The following is a 21,570-nucleotide window of genomic DNA, read 5'->3' as shown; positions in this document are numbered from 1 at the left end:
TATCCCACAAGATCCTAGCAAAAGGAAAATGTTGTTAATTACCACCCCCTCCCAATTGAAGCCTCTTTGTTTTAACTCTATCCAAAAAGGAGAAAGATTAGCAGAGGAGATTGCTACCCCTACCACTACCACCTGCAAAGGCTAGAAGTTGTGACAAATGTGAATACACTAGTAGAGAGTACATCTTTGCCATTTTGCCTATCATGATTAAGGACCTATTCAGCTAGAATAATGAAATTGATTCTACGTGATAAAATGGGATCTGGTTGCTTGTCATGCCAATTCATGACATTTTATTTCTGTTGTCTCTGCTGTCTCAAATCTAGTTGTTGCATTTAATAATCCTTCTAGGATAATTTTTAGTAAATAAAAATAAATTTACAGAAAGTCATGATGATATGATTCCCAGCCAACTTGTTCTTAGGGTCAGGTTTGGCAAATATACCCCCTGTGTGTTTCATGCTTCTTTTTCTCTACTCACCCCTTAGCTGTAAGTGTCCCCCAAGGATCTCTTATAAACTCTTTTCTCTTTCTATATACTTTGCCCAGGCAACTTTAGCCATACTCGTAGCTTTATGTTCCTTCCAAATTCTTTCTTCTGCCATAACTCTCCATAGTTCCAGTCTTTCATTTCCAACTTTCTTGACAGTTGCACTTGAAATTTTACCTATCTATTTAAGTCAGTATTTCCAAAACCCAACTTACTAAACATCCCTATCTACAAACTAATTTCTCTTATGCAGCCCCATCTACCAGTTGCCCAGAATTGAAACCCAGAATTACTCTTTGCTGTCTCTCAAGCACCAAGATGCACCAATTCTCCTTCCTAAATGTCTGAGGGTATTATCTCCTCTGCTTTATCCTTCCTGACATTATCTCTTATTCATTCACCCATTAAAGGCTTACTATATTCTAGCATTGAGCTAAGGGTTAGTGACACACAGAGAAGGTGAGAACCAATGAATAGGTAATGTCCAAAGCACTGTGGTCATTGACCTATCAGAAGTCAAGGTGATGGATGTGCAGAAGTTGGAGGGCCTTAATGGAGGGCTCCTCCTGTCTTGGTTCAACTCATCTCTTGCAGAGACATTTGCAAAAGCCACCAACTACACATCCACTCTGCTCTTTGCCCTGCTGCCTGAGCTTTTTTCCCCAAAGTTTGAATTAGGTAGTGTCATTCTTCTGACTAAAATCCTTCCCTGTCTCCCCATTGCAGCAAGACATGCACCAAACTTCTAGACCCTATTTACAAAACTTTCAAACCTAGCTTTTTTTTTTTTCTCTCCACAGCACTCTTGTATACAACATAGTCATTAACTTCACAGTCCATGAAATAGGACAGGAAAGAATAGAAATCAAAATGTCCACTCTGTTGTAAAAATTTACCATCAGTATCATTTTCAACCAACCCCTTTCCCCCTTTGGCAATCAATGCAGTGAATGGAATGAATCATTTATTTTCCTAATGATTGCTATTCACACTTGGCATAACTATTTCAAATATCAAGACACTAAATAGTTTTGATGAACACAGATAATTAGTGTGTGATTAATTATTGTCCTGTTGTACTCCCAGATGCTCCATACAAGTATGTGGGATATAGTAGCCATGCAGCAGCCACCAGAAACAAGTCTTTAGGTTTTGCTCTTAGGAACATTGAGTCCATCTTTATAGATGACCATGATCTCAGAGGAAATCAAAGTGCAAAGGTAGTTAAAAAACTGCACGAATTTTGGAAGGAAATTATATAAAGTTTAGTGTGGCTTGAGGGAGATAAGAAAGAATAGGCACAGGGTGTAGATTATGGGAGACTTGTACCAAGGAACTCAAACTTTCTTTGTAAGCAGTGAGAAGCCCGGAGAAATCCATAAGCAGGGGAGTCACTAATCAGATTTTTAAAAAATAAAGATCCAGAATAGAGGATGGGTATAGAGGATAGATCTGAGATGAGAATTTAATGAATGGTTTTTAAAGGTGACCACAACCAAAGACAGGTTCATGGCTGTGTCTATGCTAACTCTGTGTATTTGCATGTGTGTTTTTTCCTAGTGACAGTGCTGGCCATCTTTCATGAATTGCATGTTGACCCCAACTTGTACACACTCTTGTTCGGAGAAAGTGTATTGAATGATGCAGTGGCCATAGTCCTTACATAGTAAGTACCAGAATTTCGTCAATGTTTCTTTGACCATGTGAAATATGCTTCCACTTGGTGATGATTCCTAGTGGCTTTAATAGTATCTTTTGTCTTATTTCCTAGAGATATAGGCAATTGCTAGCTTTTAAGGATTTGTTACCACAGAAAATCCCCAATAGTAGGTACAATTCATTAGGCACCTAATTTCTAACAGTATTAATGGGTTTCATGTTTCCAGCATATTATAAGATAATACCTAGAGGGTAATGTTTTTCTTCTAGGTGTATATATTTAGCTGATTCACTTATGGTTCCTAAAATGCACACAAATGAGCTTTCTTCATTTCAAATCAATATTATTTAAATTTTTTCTTATACAAATCATTTCCTAGCTAATAGACTAATAGAAACTGTTATATTTATAGTAAGATTGGCAAACTGGAGATAGAACTTGAGAGTTAGAATGTTCCTTTTATTTCTCAATGCAAATGTATCATGTTACAGGAACACACACATCTTTAAATCACCACGTGACAAGTGAAACTGATAGAGTTTCAACTAAGAGCTAATGTAATTTTCCCTTGGTCCTGGAAGAATTTTCTTTCTGAGATGAGAACTAATGGTCTTTCCTCACCTCTTTAGACACTTACCATTTATATTTAATAAGTGGCACTTTGGTGGCTCTCGCTATGTCAGAGGTCTCTTTAGTTTTAGATTAAGAACAACATTTTGGGCAATTGTCAAAACCCTAAAGGAAAGTATTTATCTGATAATTAACTGTGACAACAAGATTGCCTCAGGGTATTAATTACTTCAAATGTATTTGAAAATGTATTGTGAAGTAACGAAGAGTTTTTAGAAGTCAGCCCTCACAGAGGGGAGTAGGAAACAATGGAGAACCTCTCCTTTTCCAGCCAGGTGAAATTTCTCAAAGCTGCAGCTCCAGAATTGCCACTGAATTCAACAACTTTCAGGCAAGAGTCTCTGAATAAATTTATCCTTCACCTGGCCACCAAGAAGTCCTTTCCTGCACTAAAGGAAAATATCAGTGAATGCAAATTAAAAGCAAAAGCCATGGCAGATTCACAATGCTAAAGGATGCTTTTAAAGAAACACCGAGAACAACTAATTAGGTTATTATATTAGGAATCCCTGTCCAAGAAATACAAATGTTAAAGGAACATTTGGAGTTAAAATGTCTAAAAACCTGCCAAGTTCCTCATTTTCACTCCCTGAGCTGCCAAGTTGTAAAGGGCCAAGCAAGGAGTGGAAAGAATCACAGAATCACACAGCTACACCAGAGGGAAAGTTTGGCATTTCTACTTGAAGCACTTCCATTCATGGTAGTTCTCCATTAAAAATGTAGACTCCAAGGATGACCGTTGATGATGTTGATTGAGCAAGAGCCTCGGGCCCTAGAAAACAGTCTATTTAGTATCACTTCAGGTCCATATGCAGTTATTACTGGAAGTGCCTTCTCTACTCCTCTATGCATGCATGATCTCTTCCTTCCTAGGCAGGAGACACTTACTATAGTAGCCAAAATCTTATGCTCTCCAGCTTTGGCAATTCAGGTATTGCGTAGAGTGACCCTAATGAGGCCCACCTTTAAAATAAAGATCATCTTAAATTAGGAATACTTGACACACACACACACACACACAAAATCTTTCTTCTGCCTGGTGCATTTGAACCCCAACAGAGCCTCCCATGATCTCTACTGAGTGGACAAACCCATGCTGTCCTGGATCTGGACTGTGTCCACCAGTTTGTCTGGTGCTGCCCACTTCCTCTGCCCTGCTCATGTCTTGTACTCCACTTTTCTTGCTTTCTCACTTGCTTCTTATATTCAGTTTACAGCACATGTGATCTCTTTTTATATATCTATTTACACACACATTTTCTTTCCTTTAATGCTCCATTCTTTCCTTTCATCTCTCTCTTTTATCTATTTTCTACTTTCCTTAGAAAAAACCCTACTTCAAAATCATTTAAATATTTTTTATGAATTTCAGACTAGCAGTTAAAATATTTGTCTCTCCACTTTTCTCTTCTTTCACATTAAATCACATATAGCGCCCTGACACCACTGTCTGGCTGGTACCTTCATGCCTTTACACACACAATGTTTATTCTTCCCAGCTTCTGTTTCTACCTCATCAAGTCTATCACCACTTACTTCTGTCTCCTTTTTTAAGACTCATTAGCCAACGTGCTGAGGCCCTATTTCACCATGCACTGTAACTTCATCAATTCCTTTCCAGCACAAAAATGCAGTCTTGAGTTTACAGGTGTATTTGCCTTTCTAGATAGTAACTTTTTGAAGACAAAGTCTATGTACTTGAAATGCATCTTAAAAGATGAATGAAAATCTCTTTTGTGTTTTCCATTTTTCAGTTCCACGTTTGTGGAAGTTTTTGTTTATAGTTTAGTTTAGTTAGTTTTGTTTAGTTTAGGAATAGTGATAGAGCTCTTTTTGTACCATGGAAAAGAAATGTTATACATTTTGATATGAATTCAAATACAATTAAAAAAACAAATCATTGGCCACTATGGCCCTTGGCCATGCCCCAGATCCCCTTTGGAATAGCCACACACTTTCATTTACCAACCCATCTTCCACGAGCAAACCTCCTTGTTTAAAAATTATCTTGTTCAGTTTGAGTATTTTTAAATTTTAAATGTTAGTATGCTCTGATTTTCAGACAATTATTTATAATTGAATTTGATGGCCACAACTCTTGTACATAGCGGCAGGTGATGGGTGGTACCTGTATGTCTTAAAATGATCCAGGATTGTTCGTCTTAAAATAAGAGTACCTTTACTTAACATAAGAGTTTTGAAATTAGCTTGTCTCTGATTCACACTGTCATTTAAAGTATATAAAGACCATCACATGCAAAAATATGCATATTAGTTCATGAATGAATGAATTCTACGTGATAGATTTGCATTTCTAAAAACTGTTTAATAGGCTAGGAAGAAAAGCGGAAGATATACTGAAGAGGTCTTAAAGGATCTGTGGTTTGAACCCTGAACAAAGACATTACTTTCACAGGCAGCATGATAGAGTAAGAAGAGCCTTATTTTTAAGTTAAAAGAGCTGGCATCAGGATTGCATGAATTAACTGTGCAATTATTACAGTGAACAGGAAACCAACCCAAACTGGGTAAACGAAAAGGAAATCTGTGTTGGCTGATGTAACTGACAAGCAGGAATAGAAATGGCTCAGGAAAGGGTCTGGTGAAATGAGCAAGACTCTCTTTCCTCATTCAGCTTCTTCAGAATTGGTTCCCTCACCTGGTAACCAGATGGCTACCATCACATCATTCAGAAGAATAGAGCAAGAATCTCTGTCTCACTATTCCTATCCTAAATCTCAGTATACTTTATAGATTCTGATGCCATCCCAGACCCAGTTAGAACTGATCACTGTGGCCACGGAAATGTGCTGCTCAGGTCTAAGTCATGCACTTCATGAGTTTAAAGGTGTAATCAGTTTCACTTGGAAGCATATGAATTAAGACTATGGGACAGTGGAGTTATTATCTAGAGTAATAACACCATGAAAAAGGAAAAGTGGATGGATGCTGGACAGAAACAAAACCAAACAAAACTTAGAAGATGACTACAGCGACTTCATTTAGCCATAAACTTTTTGTGTTTGTTTCCTTATCTGTAAAATGAAAGAATAGTTGTTCTATGTACATTACAAAATTATTCAGAGAAGTAAACAAGACAATATAGTTGGAAAGGCCCATAATCTATATAATCTAAATAATCTATGCTTTATAAATATAATTTATATAATCTTTTAGATTGATAGCTTTTATTCTACTTATATAGATCTCTCTGCTTTCATTAAAATTACTAAAGGTAGACCTGCTTTGACTAAAACATTCCTTCATAAACATGTCATTTTATGATCCAAGGAATATAGAGAATAATCATTTTTACATGTGATTCCCCATTAGGAAAGGACCACTTAGTTAAGGGATACTGTCTAAAGTTGATAAATCAAGAAATAAAGGTTGAAGTATATTACTGAAAGTTTTGAAAGTACTAACAACAAAACTGATATTTCTCATAGAATTTAAGAGAAGGAGGAGAGAAGAAAAGAAAAGGATAAGTTAATTAAAACACCACATCTCGCATAGTAAGAAATAGTAAGAAATCAGTATCTACTGTGTGGAGCTGGTAAATAGAGAAATGGAAGTGTATATGTATTATTTAGAGTCATCATAGGGCAACTATTGGGAGAAATAAAAACATAAATGGTTAAAAGGAGATACTTTTCTATATAGGACCATAATTTATGGAAAGGGAAAAAAAGATAATTTAACTTTTTGTTTTATATCCTTCTTTACTGTCTGAATATTTGTATAAGTTTGAATTATATTTACTTAAAATATTCTTCTTCAGGTGATCAAGATATTAAAAGCAGAAACTATAAAAGAAAAGCTAATTTATTTATTAGCGATAGAGTCAAGCAGCCCTAGCAGGCAGAACTACCACGAATAAAACTAAACGATGAAGGATAAACCAAGAAAAAGCAGTTTCAATACACATGTTGACAAGTTAATTGTCTTTATAATATACATAATGAATTATTAATCTCCTCAATACACCAACGTGCTAGTTATGTTACCTTAGCTAAAGCACTTAATCTCTCTGTGCCTCAGATGCCTCATTTATAAAATAAGAACAGTAAATAGCACTTACCTCATTAGATGGGATTAAACATAAAACACCTAGAACAGGACCTGACTCATAATATGCAATAAATGTTAGATATTAGCTGCTGATACTATTCCTATTATCAAAGATCAATAAGAAAAAACTAACCATGATATGGGAAAGAACAAGGAAGAAACAAACGCTCAGTAACTCTGCTAAATAAAATCAGCTTCACTAGTAATGAAATAAAACAAACCAACAATGGAGCATCATTTTTGCTTAACAAATTCTCAATCTGCAGAACTCAAGACAGAATATACTTGGCATAAGTCAGTTTGTGGAAATATAAATTCTCCTACATTGCTGGTGAAAGAGAAAAGTGATAAAACTTTTACAAAGGCAATTTGGCAATATTTATTGAGTCATTAGAATTTGTGAATCTATTGATCCATCTATTTAATTTCTAGAAATTTATCCAAAAAAGTAATTAAGGGCATCTGCAATAATTTTTCCACTGAGGTGAGTGCATTAATTTGAGCAAGAAGTTGTACATAAGTTACTAGTTGCTTGAGTAAATTATAATGTATTAATATCATGTAATTCTATATAGTCATTTGAAAAATATAGAAAATGTATTGATGTAAAAAGATATTAACAATATATTTTTAAAGAAACAAGAAATATTTTGAATGGTATATGCAATAAGATCTATTTTGGTTTATAAAATTTCTGCCAAGTTTGTGTGCATGTAATTATAACATATTATAAATGTAATTTGTGTATAGATATATAATCAAAGTGTTGAGTAGAATCAGAGGTGATTTTTATTTTCTTCTTTTGGCTTGTATATATTTATTAGAAATTGATTAAACTACATATGATCAACTCTGGTCCAAAGAATCTCCCATCAACATACTTGATAATTGGTAATCTTCATTTAAATACAGACTCCACATAAGTTTAAGTCTGAAATTTATTTTTTAATCCTTGAAAGAGGATGAGTGTTTTCAGCTATTTATTTGCAGAACAGAAATATCGCTTGTATTATACTAAAACAACTACTTGTGAAATAATTCCACAGTGTGCAAAATACCTCCAGATTTTCTTAGAGATAAAATAAGATCCTCATTAAACAGCCGGCTTTTGGATGACAATAAATGCATAACTAGGTGCCTTTATTATTTATTAAACGAATGCTTATAAAAAAATTTCAATGTCAATAGTTAAAACGGAAGAAATGCAGCACAAATTTTTTCTTTTTAAATAAAGGTGTTGTGTTGCTTAGAGGTTCTTACTAGAAAATATCATTTAAAGTTGATACTGGTGAATGGTTTGCACATACAGTGAATGACATTTTGAAAGACCACATTTCTTATAGCTTGTGAATCTTAAGGGAAATTTAACATGGAAGTTAATGGGATGGCTGTGAGACTCAAAGAATCATGCCACTAAGAGGAAGTGAGATATCATCCAGCCACTCAACAAAAATGTACTGAGAACCCATGTGCGCCTGACGTTACGCTGCACACTGGTGATACAGATGGATGAGTACAGTCACCTATCGCCACTCTCAGCAACTCTTCCTTGAAACAGGCAAACAATAGCTATAATTTGATTTAATATGTGCAGCAAAAGCTTGCTCTAAAAATCATCTCAAAATATAGCTGGGTTATTAACATATATCACTCAGGAAATCCTATTATTTCTCTTAGTTCCATCATTTCTAAGTAGATTGCAAGCTCCTTGAAGGAAAGTTATACTTTTCTCCATTCCCCATGACATGCAGCTAATTATTCAGAAGGCTCTCAAATAATTACTGAATTTGAGTTAATGCACCTTTTCAAATACAGGTGGGAATATTTTATTAAAATGTATTCCAGAGGATGAATGTTTGATATTCTTCATATTGCTTCTTCCCAATATTTAAAAGCCTTATTAGTTATCCTTATTAGCTCTACTTTTCCTGTTTGACCCATAGTTGTAAACATCAAGGTGATAAGGTGTCTCCTTTTGATGAGAATAAATGTACTGTTACCACAATCAGAGAGTATATTCCTCACAAATCCGCTTAACTTAAAAATAAGTTTCTTGTATCTTGACATATCTTTCTGAACTTAATTCACTTTGATATTTGCCTTGGAAACTGATAATAAGTATGAAACACATTTATTTTGATGCCTGTTTTGGTACTGCTGTGATTTTTTTTTTTTTTTTTAACTTATGGCTTTTTTTTACTTAAGGACTCCTTGTCCTGTCAAGTACAAGCCAACTGACTTTTCGGACACCAGGCGGTGTCACTTAGCAGGAGTAGGAAGGTGTCCTGGCCTCTATAAGAAGCAGATGAGAAACAGATCAGCTGCCCCCCAGCCCAATGTTTTCTGTCCACACCCCTGCCTGCTACTGCAGCCCTGTGTGTCTTTTTCTCATTTTTCCTGATCTCTAGTTCCTGTTTCCTGCCTATGACTCTGGCATCTCCTCTACTCTAGTTCTTAATGTCTATGTTCAGATCACTGGGACTCAACTCATCCTGTGTCTCTGTCCTTCGTGTCCTAGATTAGATCTGATATTCACTCATTGCTTCTCTGGAACTCAGCCCCATGACTTAGAACTTGCTTGGCTCCTTGTCAAGCCATGCACTGACCTACTAAAAATAAATTAATAAAAGAAACCCAGGTTAATGGTTTCTTATCTCAATTCCATTGTACTTTAATTTATTGATATGTAAGTCAGATGTAAGTGACAGAAACCCAATTCAAATTAGCTTAAGCCAAAGAAATCCATTGGCCGATTTAACAAATGTTGAGCTGACTCTGGGCATGAACTCAGAGATCATCTATTCTTTTTTGGCCCTGATTCTCTTTGAGTGTTAGCCTTGTTCTTTCCTACTGCAGATAGATAACTTACTCATTGAAGCAGGAGAGGGTGACTAAAGTCATCTCCAGGTTTATATTGTTCTAGCTTAATTTTCCCAATATTCATATATCAGCCACAAATAAGAACTCCTATTGGGTCTACTTGTGTCAGACAATCACTTCTAAGCCAATCACACAGTACTCCAAGGGCATTAAACATAATGATTGGCTAGATCTGGATAAATCACCATCCCTGTGGTGAGTGGCATGGAATCTATTATTAAAAGAAAGTAATTGGAAAACGAATATAATGGGCATCCCAAAACAACAACTACCACATTTTACAATAATAGAACATTCAGAACATGGTAGATTGAAATGAAGCATGTAGGCCTTAGGCCATTATGAAATCAAAGGAATGCTTTATATAATAAGGCAAAAATTTATTTTCTAAATATAGAATTGATTTTGAAGAAGAGAAAGGGGAATTTCCTAGGTAGGAGAAACAAGAGAGAAATCATGGCAAGAGTGAGAAGTTACCCCGGTCAGTAGCCACATGATATTTTATAGGATACCAACCCAGTGGTTTTGGAGCTAGAGTTTCATTTCCATATGGAAATCAGAGCTCCGTCTGTAGGCTCACTCATGGTAATAGAACTTAAACAAAGGTCTTTGCATGAAGCCTGGAGTCACAAAGTGCTCCCTCAGTTAAACAGACTCCATTCGTCATCCTATATAATGGTGAGAAAACTTGTCATTTTTCTGGAATTCAAATCAAAACCCTTGACCTGAGCAACTGTGATATAGAAAATACAAGCCAATAAATTAAGACAAAAATTCTAAGAATTATTAAAGCACCTGCCCCAGCCTCATTTTCCTTTTCTTATTTCCAAATATGCCTAAGTGCTCTGAAGTGCTACATTCTTAACCTAAGCACATGGAAAACCTACATTAAAAAACAACCCTTCCTGAAAGTGAATTCAAAAATTACAGGCCACAAAAGGGAATAACTTTACTATGAAGAAAAGCCAGGAGATAAACAAAGAAGTAAATCAGAAGAAAAAGCACCCTAAGAAAATAAACAAAAATTACGAAAATCTGAGATAAACTATAAAATGAGCATGTAAAAAATGACTAAATGGATAAATGGAAGATCAGTAAAAAGTTAAGAAAAATAGTAAAATAGAAAACAAAAGAATGTTTCAAAAGTGAAAAATGTAGATGTGGACATTCAAAACCAAATCAACAAGATAAATGTATTAAATCTAGCTGTTGAACTGGAAGGTAAAGTGGCAAATGATCTAGAATACAGAATGGATTTAAAAAAAAAAAATGAAAGGCTGGTTAAGAGAATACATCAGTAAGAATTTCAAAAGGAGAAACCAAAGAGAATTGATTTGTGGCAATATATGAAAAGTAATGGATAATAATTTTCCAGAATTGATGAGAAAAATTGAAATATCATATTATGTCCAAAATTGGATAAATTAAACTAATCTACATCCAAATACATCATAGTGGAATGTGAGATTATCAAAGACAAAGTGGAAATCTTAAAAGCAACTAGAGAAGAATAACGGATTACTTACAATGGAAAACAATTTGCATGGCAGCAGTTTTCTCATTAGCAATAATAGCTGCCAGAAGACAATGGAATAATATGTTCACAGTATCAAGGGAAAATAACATACAATCAAGGTTCTAAATTCAACTAAAATACCATTTAAGGGTAAGAATTAACTAAAGACACTTTTAAATAGAGTTTATCATTCATAGATAATCAATGATAGAAATAGGAAATGACTTGGAAAGAGGTGGGAGATAAGGAGTGGTGGGTAAAGAAAATGGAGAAACACTCTTAAATCTAATAGAATGACTCAGAATAATAATTATGATAATTAATGGGGAGGGGTAAAATATATAAGGTAGAACCAAGCACTCTATAATCCACTACAGTATTCACGGATAGTGGGCATCGAATTGTGTGGAGAGAAAGATGATGTTGTATAAAGTGAAAACATAGCAGAGCTGTTTATTAAAGCAATTCAATTTTCACTCAAGTATCCATGTTCATCAAAATAAGCAAAAGAGTTTGACAGAAATTAATCCTTTTCAATTTGGATTAAAAATGTTAAAAATGATTTATACCTGCTATGAAACTGTAGATGATCTTTAATAATTTCAGACTGTGCAAAAGATTCCTATACATTAGGAAGCTGGTAAAGTACTTTCCCTGAGAACCCTCTACTTCTTTTCTCTCCAAGATTCTAGGCTCTCTCCTTTGTATATCAAGTATTTCCAGTTGTGAACTTGTCAAGTTCTTTCTAGATGCTGATTCTCTCTGTCTTCCTCATTTCTTTTACTCTATTCTGATTACCTCATGTTTTCACATCATCAGAGTTATGACCCATACTAGGATTCCCCCTGTTCAGTTCTTTCCAATTACTGGAAACAGGTTACCTCCATGGGTGAAAAGTAGAGGATATTTTCTGCCACACCAGTTGTTGATATGCTGTGTAATAAAATACTCTGAAAACTCTTTATGTGCACAAGTGACTGTGAGCCGATGTTCTAGGCAACAAACCAGTTTGAAAGAGTTGGAAGAAGTAATTCTGTCTTCAGTCATACATTTTCACTAAATCATAGTAGCTCCTTATTCATTTTAGCTCCATGTTTAAAATTTTGGCTCCTTAACTGAAGGGCTTGGACCCACGATGACCAGCCATATACAAAGAGAGTTATTCGCACTAAGCAAAATATAGATGAAGCAGAGGTGAAAACCAATGCGCTGATATAATTAACACCAAGAAATTACTTACCCAAGGACCAGAATATCCATTCTGGCATGATCAGCTTATTTTCTTTCTATAATCAAGTTACTCAGAAAGCTGAATCATAATCCACGTCCACTTATTAATTCACCACAGGAAATTACTATCAATGGAATTTCAAGTACTCCAAAGGTCATATGATAAAAGTGGTCTTTTCTGTTAGGCAGATCTGCATATAAAGATGAATAATATCCAGAGAGTCATATGGTGAGTTTGGGGACAGGGTAGATTAATGAATTGGATGTGTGTCTGCATTCTCCACATAAAAGGTATTTTTTTTTTCCTGTGGGACTTGAAATTTTGAAGCACTTGCAATCACCTCTTGAATCCATACCAACATTTAGGATAATTTAAAACTACTCAGCTGTTTAGGATAACCAAATCTTGCTTTCTCTCCACCACATGAAGTTGGGATGGTCACTTACAGTTATTCCTCCTGATTCTTTCATGATTAAGCAATCCTTCTTATTGATACATTGTACTTTTGTCACTATACATGTGTCATTTGTCTCTATCTAATGGCCTTTAATATCTGACGAGGGGATCAATAGTGATCCCTTCACCTTCTTTGAGTTGTAATCATGGCATACATTCACAAGACAGTGGCCTGGTAGCAGAGGGTAGGTTGTTACTATGTATCAGGGCCATCTGTGAAAAGAAATCTATGAGGACCCAATCACAGCTTTGGCCTCACATAAGGTAAGATTACAAAAGTTGTCAAACTGGCTTCTATTACTGATGTGATCTAAAATACTACATGCTAAGCTTTTCTGAAGGATGTAAAAAACTACTTTTAGAGATGAATAAAACTATGGTTCTCACCTTGAGGGGGCAGGCACATCTAAAAAGGCAAAAATATGAATTGTTTTAGATGCTCTAGGTTAAGAATTTTTGTCTTAAGGCATATTTTCTTTCTAATGCACTTAAGCCTGACTTCTCCTTCTGAACAACCAAGAACACGCCTTTTATTTCAGGTGATCAATTCTGACTTTTTTTTCCAAAAAAAAAATTTCCAGAGAACAAGGAGCCAAGTCAATATGAAATCATAATATTGATCTAAATTTAAAGTTCTCTCTTTGCCTGGAGTATATATAATCTTTTCATATTATTTGGACTCTGTAATAAATTCACATGACAGGCTTATTGCAGGCTTTATGTGGGTTCTGCCTTACTGGGCCATGTAATACTGAGGGAAAATGATTAAAACTTTGGGAAGAAGCAGCTGTTCCTCTACAGAGGGTGAACTCAGCGCCCATTTTTCAGAGCCTGACTGTAAGGCTTGACATCCTTTCCAACTATTGGATAATAAATGAATTGTATTTGAATGCCCTGCTCCTATATTAATAGCTTTAAAATATCAGTTGTTTATGAGAAAGAAGTTGGGAACTCTTATTAATTTTCCTGTCCCTGGGGTCATCAAATACATCATTTTTTTTTTAATTGCCTGAATGGCAGGTAGTATAGAAGGGAAAAGGAAGAAATCCTTTCACCATTAAGTTTGTTCTAAAAGGGTTAACAGCAAGAGTTTCTCATTTCAAAAGACAGTGAAGTCAGTACTAGTGGATTCTTATATGAAAAGAAACACATAAAACCCAAGCCACACGCTTGTTGGTATTATCCTGTAGTATCAGAATCATACTGTTGTTTCATCTAATTTTCATAAAGGTGCTTAATTCAAATTGGACATATGAAAATTAAATTCTGAATCTTGGGTCAAATAGCTTATATCCAGGATAACAGTTAAATGGTCAAATTTAATCTATTGCCGTGCTATATCTGATGCTATTAAATTAAATTCTAACCTTAATATGTTTGCAAGTTTATTCTTTATTAATTTTATCTCCATCCCCATCCTCACTTACCTACTTTGCTTTTATGAATATAAGAATGTCTTCTAAGTGGAGTTAATTCTCAATTATGTGACAATCATTTAGATTTTCAGACATTGTCTATTGTCATATCGGTCTGCTTTTAGTCATTTCATTAGCATTTTATAACACAATATGAAAAGTAGAAAATATATATACATGTATGCATTCAGTTTTCTTTCTACTAGTAATTCTGGTAAAAGTTTTGTTGGAATAATTTTAATCTTAGGACATACCTCATATGTGGATAGTGAGTTTTACATCTCCAATGAGAAGCGAAGGCTGGGTTTGGAGTCTAGATTCAGACTCTATCATTTTTCAGCTTTATACTACTGAACAAGTCAGTCAGCCTCTTCAAGTGTGCTTTCTAATTTCGTGAAGATGTCAGCTTCAGTACATATTTCTATCCTCGTGTTAAAAAATAAAAATCTCTTGTGATTTTAGAAGTGAGATTACACTGATGATATAGATTATGAAAACAGATAAGAGCAACATTATGTGGGGAAAAAAACTTCAGAAAACCAAAGCTCCAATAATTACTTATTAAAATAGATATAAAAGACTATTATGTCCATAAAGTAGGGATGCATTGAAATTTGAAAAGTAAAATTATAGAGATTTAAAATATAAAAATCAAAATAAATATTTATTTTTATACTTAATACTTAATAGATGAGCTGATATGATTGTCTACATAAAAATAGAGGTGATGCTAATGGTAAAATATAAAAGGTCCCAGAAATCTGGCTGGACAAAAGATTGACACACACACAGAAAAACAGTAGCCTTCATAGACTTTAGCTACAATTGAGGAGAAAATGTAATGAGAAAACTATGTGGTTCACAATAGCATTTAAAAAAATGTGTGTGTGTGTGTATGTGCCATATATATATATACACACATACACACACATATATATATACACACACGCATACATACATATATAATAGAGATCAACTCTGGCTGCTTTCCAGACCTAGTCAGGAAAAAGAATGCTAAAATAAAGTCTAAAAGCTCATAACAGGAAAGCTGCAGAGCTGGGGTCCGGGAGGGACTTACCCACCACCTCCAAAGGCCGCAAGGACACAGCGAGCTCCACACATACACACACATATATATATACACACACGCATACATACATATATAATAGAGATCAACTCTGGCTGCTTTCCAGACCTAGTCAGGAAAAAGAATGCTAAAATAAAGTCTAAAAGCTCATAACAGGAAAGCTGCAGAGCTGGGGTCCGGGAGGGACTTACCCACCACCTCCAAAGGCCGCAAGGACACAGCGAGCTCCAAAAGCTCAACAGGACATATTGCCACTGAAGAAACATATGCCGTGACTTATGGCAAAGGAACTCTTGTTCTTGGTGGCCTTTCCTCTCCAACCCTGCCTGAGATCCCTCAGCAATCACAGAGCTATCAAAACTGACGATGACCACATGCATCGATAGCAAGACCATTCTTTATTTATGCTCAGTCGAGTTCTGCAAATAGAGAAATTGGCTTTCTTGTGGAGCTGGGGAGCGGACACTTTCATGAAGAAAATGAATAACATCAACTACCAACTGGAAGGCAGAGAAACATGACGGAGTGAGACGTCCTCAGATCTCTCCCCTTGAAACGACAATAAGCTGAACATCTAAAACTCAACAAAAAACACCCAAACTGCACACCAGCACGTCTCAGTATGGGATTGGCACATAAGAACTACCACAGGTCAGAACCCTGGATGTCGGGCAGTGGACTGTGAGAAATAAAGAAGCTGCCTCCCATAGTCCCTTGAGCTCCTTGCAGGAGGAGAGGAAGGAGTGAAGATGCAGCAACTTCCCTGACCAGCCTGCCTGGAAGTGCAGCAGGGCCCAGTCATCAGGGCAGAAAGCAGAGAAGTAGGATGAAACAGCAGAGAAACAATGATTGAATTTTACTGGCCCCAGTTGCAAAACCAAGACTGAGCTGCAGCCCTCAACCCTCAACCCAGAAAGCCCCTCCCCCCATACCCTCCAATACCAAACATCCCGAGCCCCAGGAGAATCTGAGCAAAAGCTGCCAAGACTGAAGCTACCTCTCCCAGCCTCTGGAGCTCCCTGCAGGAGGAGTAGGAGGAGAGAAGGTGCAGCGACTTCCCTGAATAGCCCTAGACTCTTACGGAACCGGCAGCAGGCATAGTCATCAGTGCAGAAAGCAGAGAAGCAGGACGGGACTGCAGAGAAATAACAGTTGATTTTTACTGGCTTGATTGCAAAACTGAGGCTGAGCTGCAGCCTCCAACTCCCAACCCAGAGGGCCCCTCCCCCAATACCCTTTTAGACTGAACATCGCGGAGCCCCAGGGGAATTTGAGCAAATGCTACCAAAACTGTTGCTAACACTGACAGGGACTGAAACTGAGAGTAGCAAGTGTGATAAAATATCTACAAGAAAATTAAAAAAAGGACATTACACTTCAACTAATGTCCAGGCAGAGAAATAGTCCATTAAACACCATGAACAACCAAGGCGATAAACTATCTCAGAAAAGAAAGAGAAAAATCTCCAGAAAAAAGCTTACAGACATAGAAATATGTAACTTAAATGACAGAGAATTCAGGATGGTACTTCTGAAAAAAATCAATGAAATCCAAAACAACTCAAATCAACAATTTCAGGAATTGAAAAAACACCTAGATGAGCAGAGCAAGGAGATTGAAACCCTCAAAAGGAACCAAATGGAACTTCTGGAGTTGAAGAACACACTGCAAGAGTTCAAAAATTAAATAGCAAGCTTGAGAAATAGAGTCGACCAAATGGAGGAAAGGATCAGTGATATCAAAGACAGAAATCTAGAAATAAATCAGAAGGAAGAAGAGAGAAACCAAAGAATGAAAAATAATGAAAGAGAAATACAAGAACTAGCTGATACCACCTGGAGAGGAAACATAAGAATAATGAGCATTACCGAAGGTGAAGGAAAGAAGCAGGGATTAGAAAGCATTTTCAGACAAATAGTGGACAAGAATTTCCCAAAGCTAAGGAATGAGCTGGAGCTTGGAATTCAAGAAGTCAATAGAACACCCAACTATCTCAACCCAAAAAGACTATCACCAAGAAACTTTGTATTAAAGTTATCAAAAATCAATGACAAAGACAGAATTCTCAGGGCAGCTAGGTAAAAGAAGACAGTAACTTATGAAAGAAAACCCATTAGATTAACATTGCACTTCTCAGCACAAGCCTTACAAGCCAGAAAGGAATGGAATCAAATATTTAAACTATTAAGTGAAAGGAACTACCAGCCTAGAATAATGTATCCAGCTAAGCTCTCCTTTAGATATGAAGGAGAAATTAAGACCTTTCCAGACATACAAAAATTGAGAGAATCCTCCACTACGAGGCCTGCACTACAGGATATAATGTAAGGGGTCAGCTCACCTAAAACAAAATAACAAAACAAAACAAAAAATACATAATTAGGAGTAAAGTGGCTATCAGGCAAATAGAAGCAGAGGAGTGCAACCTTTACTAAGAACAGGGCATTATAAGCTTAAATAATAAGAAGAGAATTGCTATAGCAAGATAGTAACGAACCTTCAGTATGTATAGGAACAAATTGAGATAACCATGACTGAAAAGGGAAGGATTCAAAGATCCAAATTTGCAAAGGGGAATGGAGATAAGGCACACGCAGAAGAAAATAGACGACTGTATATATATATAACTACCCTTTTCATATTTGTAATGGTAACCAAAGATTCAGAACTATATAGCATAATATAAAACATAAAACAAGAACAAGAGGCAAAACACACAAAAGCCAACCAAAATAAAGAAATCAGAAACAAAGACAAGGAAGCAATGAAAACACCAAGCTACCAGAAAGCAAAACATAAAATGGCAATAAGAAGAATCTCAGATTTCAATAATCACCCTAAATGTAAATGAACTGAACTCACCAATAAAAAGGCACAGAGTTGCAGAATGGATCAAAAAACAAAACCCAACCATATGCTGCCTCCAAGAGACACATCTCAGTTTTAAAGACTAATATAGACTCAAAGCGAAAGGGTGAAAAATGATATTTCAAGCAAATGGCATTCAGAGAAAAGCAGAAGTAGCGGTACTAATATCGGATGAAATAGACTTCAAAATCAAAAAGATAAAGAAAAATAAACTTCATAATGATAAGGGAATCGTGCACCAAGAAGACCTAACATTTATTAATATCTATGCTCCCAATCAGGGAGCCCCGAAATATGTAAAGCCATTACTAACAGAACTAAAGGGAGAAACAGACCAAAACACTATCATAGTAGGGAACCTAAATACCCCACTGTCGGATATGGACAGATCATCGAAACAGAAAATCAATAAGGAAATAACATCCTTAAATGACACATTAAACCAACTGGACATAATTGACATATACAGAGCCTTTCATCCCAAAAAAGCTGCTTATACATTCTTCTCTAGTGCACATGTAACATTCTCAAGAATCGATCACATGCTGGGACACAGAAATAGTCTCAACAAATAGAAGAGGGTTGAAATCATACCAACCATATTCTCTGATCATAATGCTTTGGAGCTAGAGATCAACTGCAGAAAGAAATCAGGAAATATCACAAATACATGGAGATTAAACAACATGCTACTGAAGAATAACTGGGTCAGAGAAGAAATAAAAAAAAGAGATTTAGAGATACATAGAAACAAATGGTAATGATAGTACAACATATCAAAACTTTTGGGACATAGCAAAAGTGGTCATAAGAGGAAAATTCATATCATTACAGGCCTATCTTCAAAAACAAGAACAAGCTCAAATAAACAACCTAACGCTTCATTAAAAAAAAAAAAAAACTACAAAAGGAAAAACAAATGAGGCTTAAAGTCAACAGAAGTAAAGAAATAATCAAAATTAGAACAGAAATACATGAAATTGAAAACAACAGTAGAAAAAAGAAATACAAGAAGCTTGTTCTTTTAGAAAGTTAATAAGATTGCCAAACCCCTGGCTAGACTCACTAAAGAAAAAAGAGAAAGGACACAAATAAACAAAATCAGGGATGAAAGAGGGGAAATTATAACAGACATCATAGAAATACAAAAGATCATGCATGAATACTATAAAAAAGTATATAACGACAAATTTAATAACCTAGAAGAAATGGACCAGTACTTAGACAATACAGTCTTCCTAGACTGAATCAAGATCTGGAAAATCTAAATAGACCAATCAGAAGTATGGAAATTGAAACAATCATCAAAAACCTACCCTAAAGTAAAAGTCCAAGACCAGATGGCTTCATCAGTGAATTCTACCAAACATTCAAAGAAGATTTAATACCTATTCTCCTCAAAGTCTTCCAGAAAATTGAAGAGGAGGCAATACTTCCAAACTCATTTTATGAGGCCAGTATGATTCTGCTACCAAAACCTGGTAAAGATAACACAAAAAAGAAAACTACAGACCAATATCTTTCATGAACACAGATGCAAAAATCCTAAATAAGATGCTAGCAAACTGAATACAGCAACATATTAAAAAGATTATACACCGTGATCAGGTGGGCTTTATCCCAGGGGCACAAGGATGGTTCAACATACGCAAATCGATTAATGTGATACACTACATAAACAAATTAAAAAATAAGAATCAGATGATCATATCAATAGATGCAGAAAAAGTCTTCAACAAGATACAGCATTCATTTATGATCAAAACACTTCACAAAATTGGTATAGAAGGAAAGTACCTTAACATCATAAAGGCTACATATGACAAATCCTCATCCAACATTATACTTAATGGCAAAAAACTAAAATCCTTCCCTTGAAGAGCAGGAATAAAGCAAGGCTGTCCACTATCGCCACTGTTATTCAATATAACATTGGAGATCCTAGCAAGTGCAATCAGACAAGAGAAAGATATAAAAGGCATATAAATAGGAAACAAATAAGTCAAACTGTGACTATTTGCCGATGACGTGATTCTGTATATAGAAAACCCTAAAGACTCCACAAGAACACTACTAGAAACAATAAGTAAATACAGTAAAGTCTCTGGATACAAAAGCAATGTCAAAAATCCTATACTCTAACAATGAAGCATCAGAAAAAAGAAGTGGAAAAAATAATTCCTTTTGCAATTGCAACAAAAAGAATAAAATATCTAAGAATAAATCTAATGAAACATGTAAAGGGTCTATATAATGAAAACTACAAGACCCTATTAAAAGAAATCGAAGAAGGCACAAAGAAATGGAAAGATATTCTGTGTTCTTGGATTGGAAGAATCAACATAGTTAAAATGATTATATTACCTAAAGCATTATTCAGATTTAATGCAATCCTCATCAAAATCCCATCGGTAATTTTTAAAGAAATAGAACAAAAAATCTTCTGATTTGTATGTAAGCAAAAAGACACCAAATCGCCAAAGCCATCTTGAGAAAAAAGAACAAGGCTGGAGGTATCGCTCTGCCCGACTTCAAATTATACTACAAAGGGACAGTAATCAAAACGTCATGGTATTGGCAGCAAAACAGACACACAGACCAGTGGAACAGAATCAAGAGTCCAGAATTAAGCCCATATTTATATGGGCAAATAATTTTTGACACAAAAGCCAAAAACAATCAGTGGAGAAAGAAATGCCTCTTCAGTAAATGGTGCTGGGAAAATTGGAAGGCCACTTGCAGAAGAATGAAACTAGACTGTTGTCTATCACCACACAACAAAATTAATTCAAAATGGATTAAGGATCTGAATATAAGACCTGAAACAATAAAACGCATAGGAGAAAACATAGAAACTAAGCTCAAAGTTGTTGTACTTAAAGAAGATTTTATGAATTTAACATCAAAGGCAAGGGAAGTAAAAGCAAAAATAAATTAATGGGACTACGTCAAACTAAAAAGCTCTGCTCAGCAAAAGAAATTGTCAACAAGGTAAAGGACAACCATCCGAATGGGAAAATATATTTGAAAGCAATGCCTCTGAAAAGGGCCTAATATCCAAAATATGTGAAGACCTCATGTGACTCAATAACAACAACAAAAAAACAAATGATCCAGTCAAAAAATGGGCAGAAGACCTAAACAGACACTTCTCCCTAGAGAACATACAAATGGCCAAAAAATATATGAAAAGATGCTCAACATTGCTAGCTATTAAGGAAATGCAAATCAAAACCACAATGAGATATCATCTCACACCTATTAG

The 21,570-nt window shown here is 35.5% G+C and overlaps 1 protein-coding gene across 1 annotated transcript in view; it reads left to right on the top strand.

Annotated features, from left to right (window-relative positions):
• SLC9A9 (solute carrier family 9 member A9) overlaps positions 1–21,570 on the top strand; it is a 496,385-nt gene that overhangs the window by 156,049 nt on the left and 318,766 nt on the right. Inside the window, exon 6 of the mRNA XM_015593644.2 lies at positions 2,051–2,156. Within this exon, the coding sequence (XP_015449130.2) occupies positions 2,051–2,156 (106 nt within the window). The remainder of the gene's footprint in view (positions 1–2,050; positions 2,157–21,570) is intronic.

Source organism: Pteropus alecto, unplaced genomic scaffold, assembly GCF_000325575.1.
Source record: "Pteropus alecto unplaced genomic scaffold, ASM32557v1 scaffold75, whole genome shotgun sequence".
NCBI lineage: Eukaryota > Metazoa > Chordata > Mammalia > Chiroptera > Pteropodidae > Pteropus > Pteropus alecto.
This window is presented reverse-complemented; position numbering and strand designations above follow the sequence as displayed.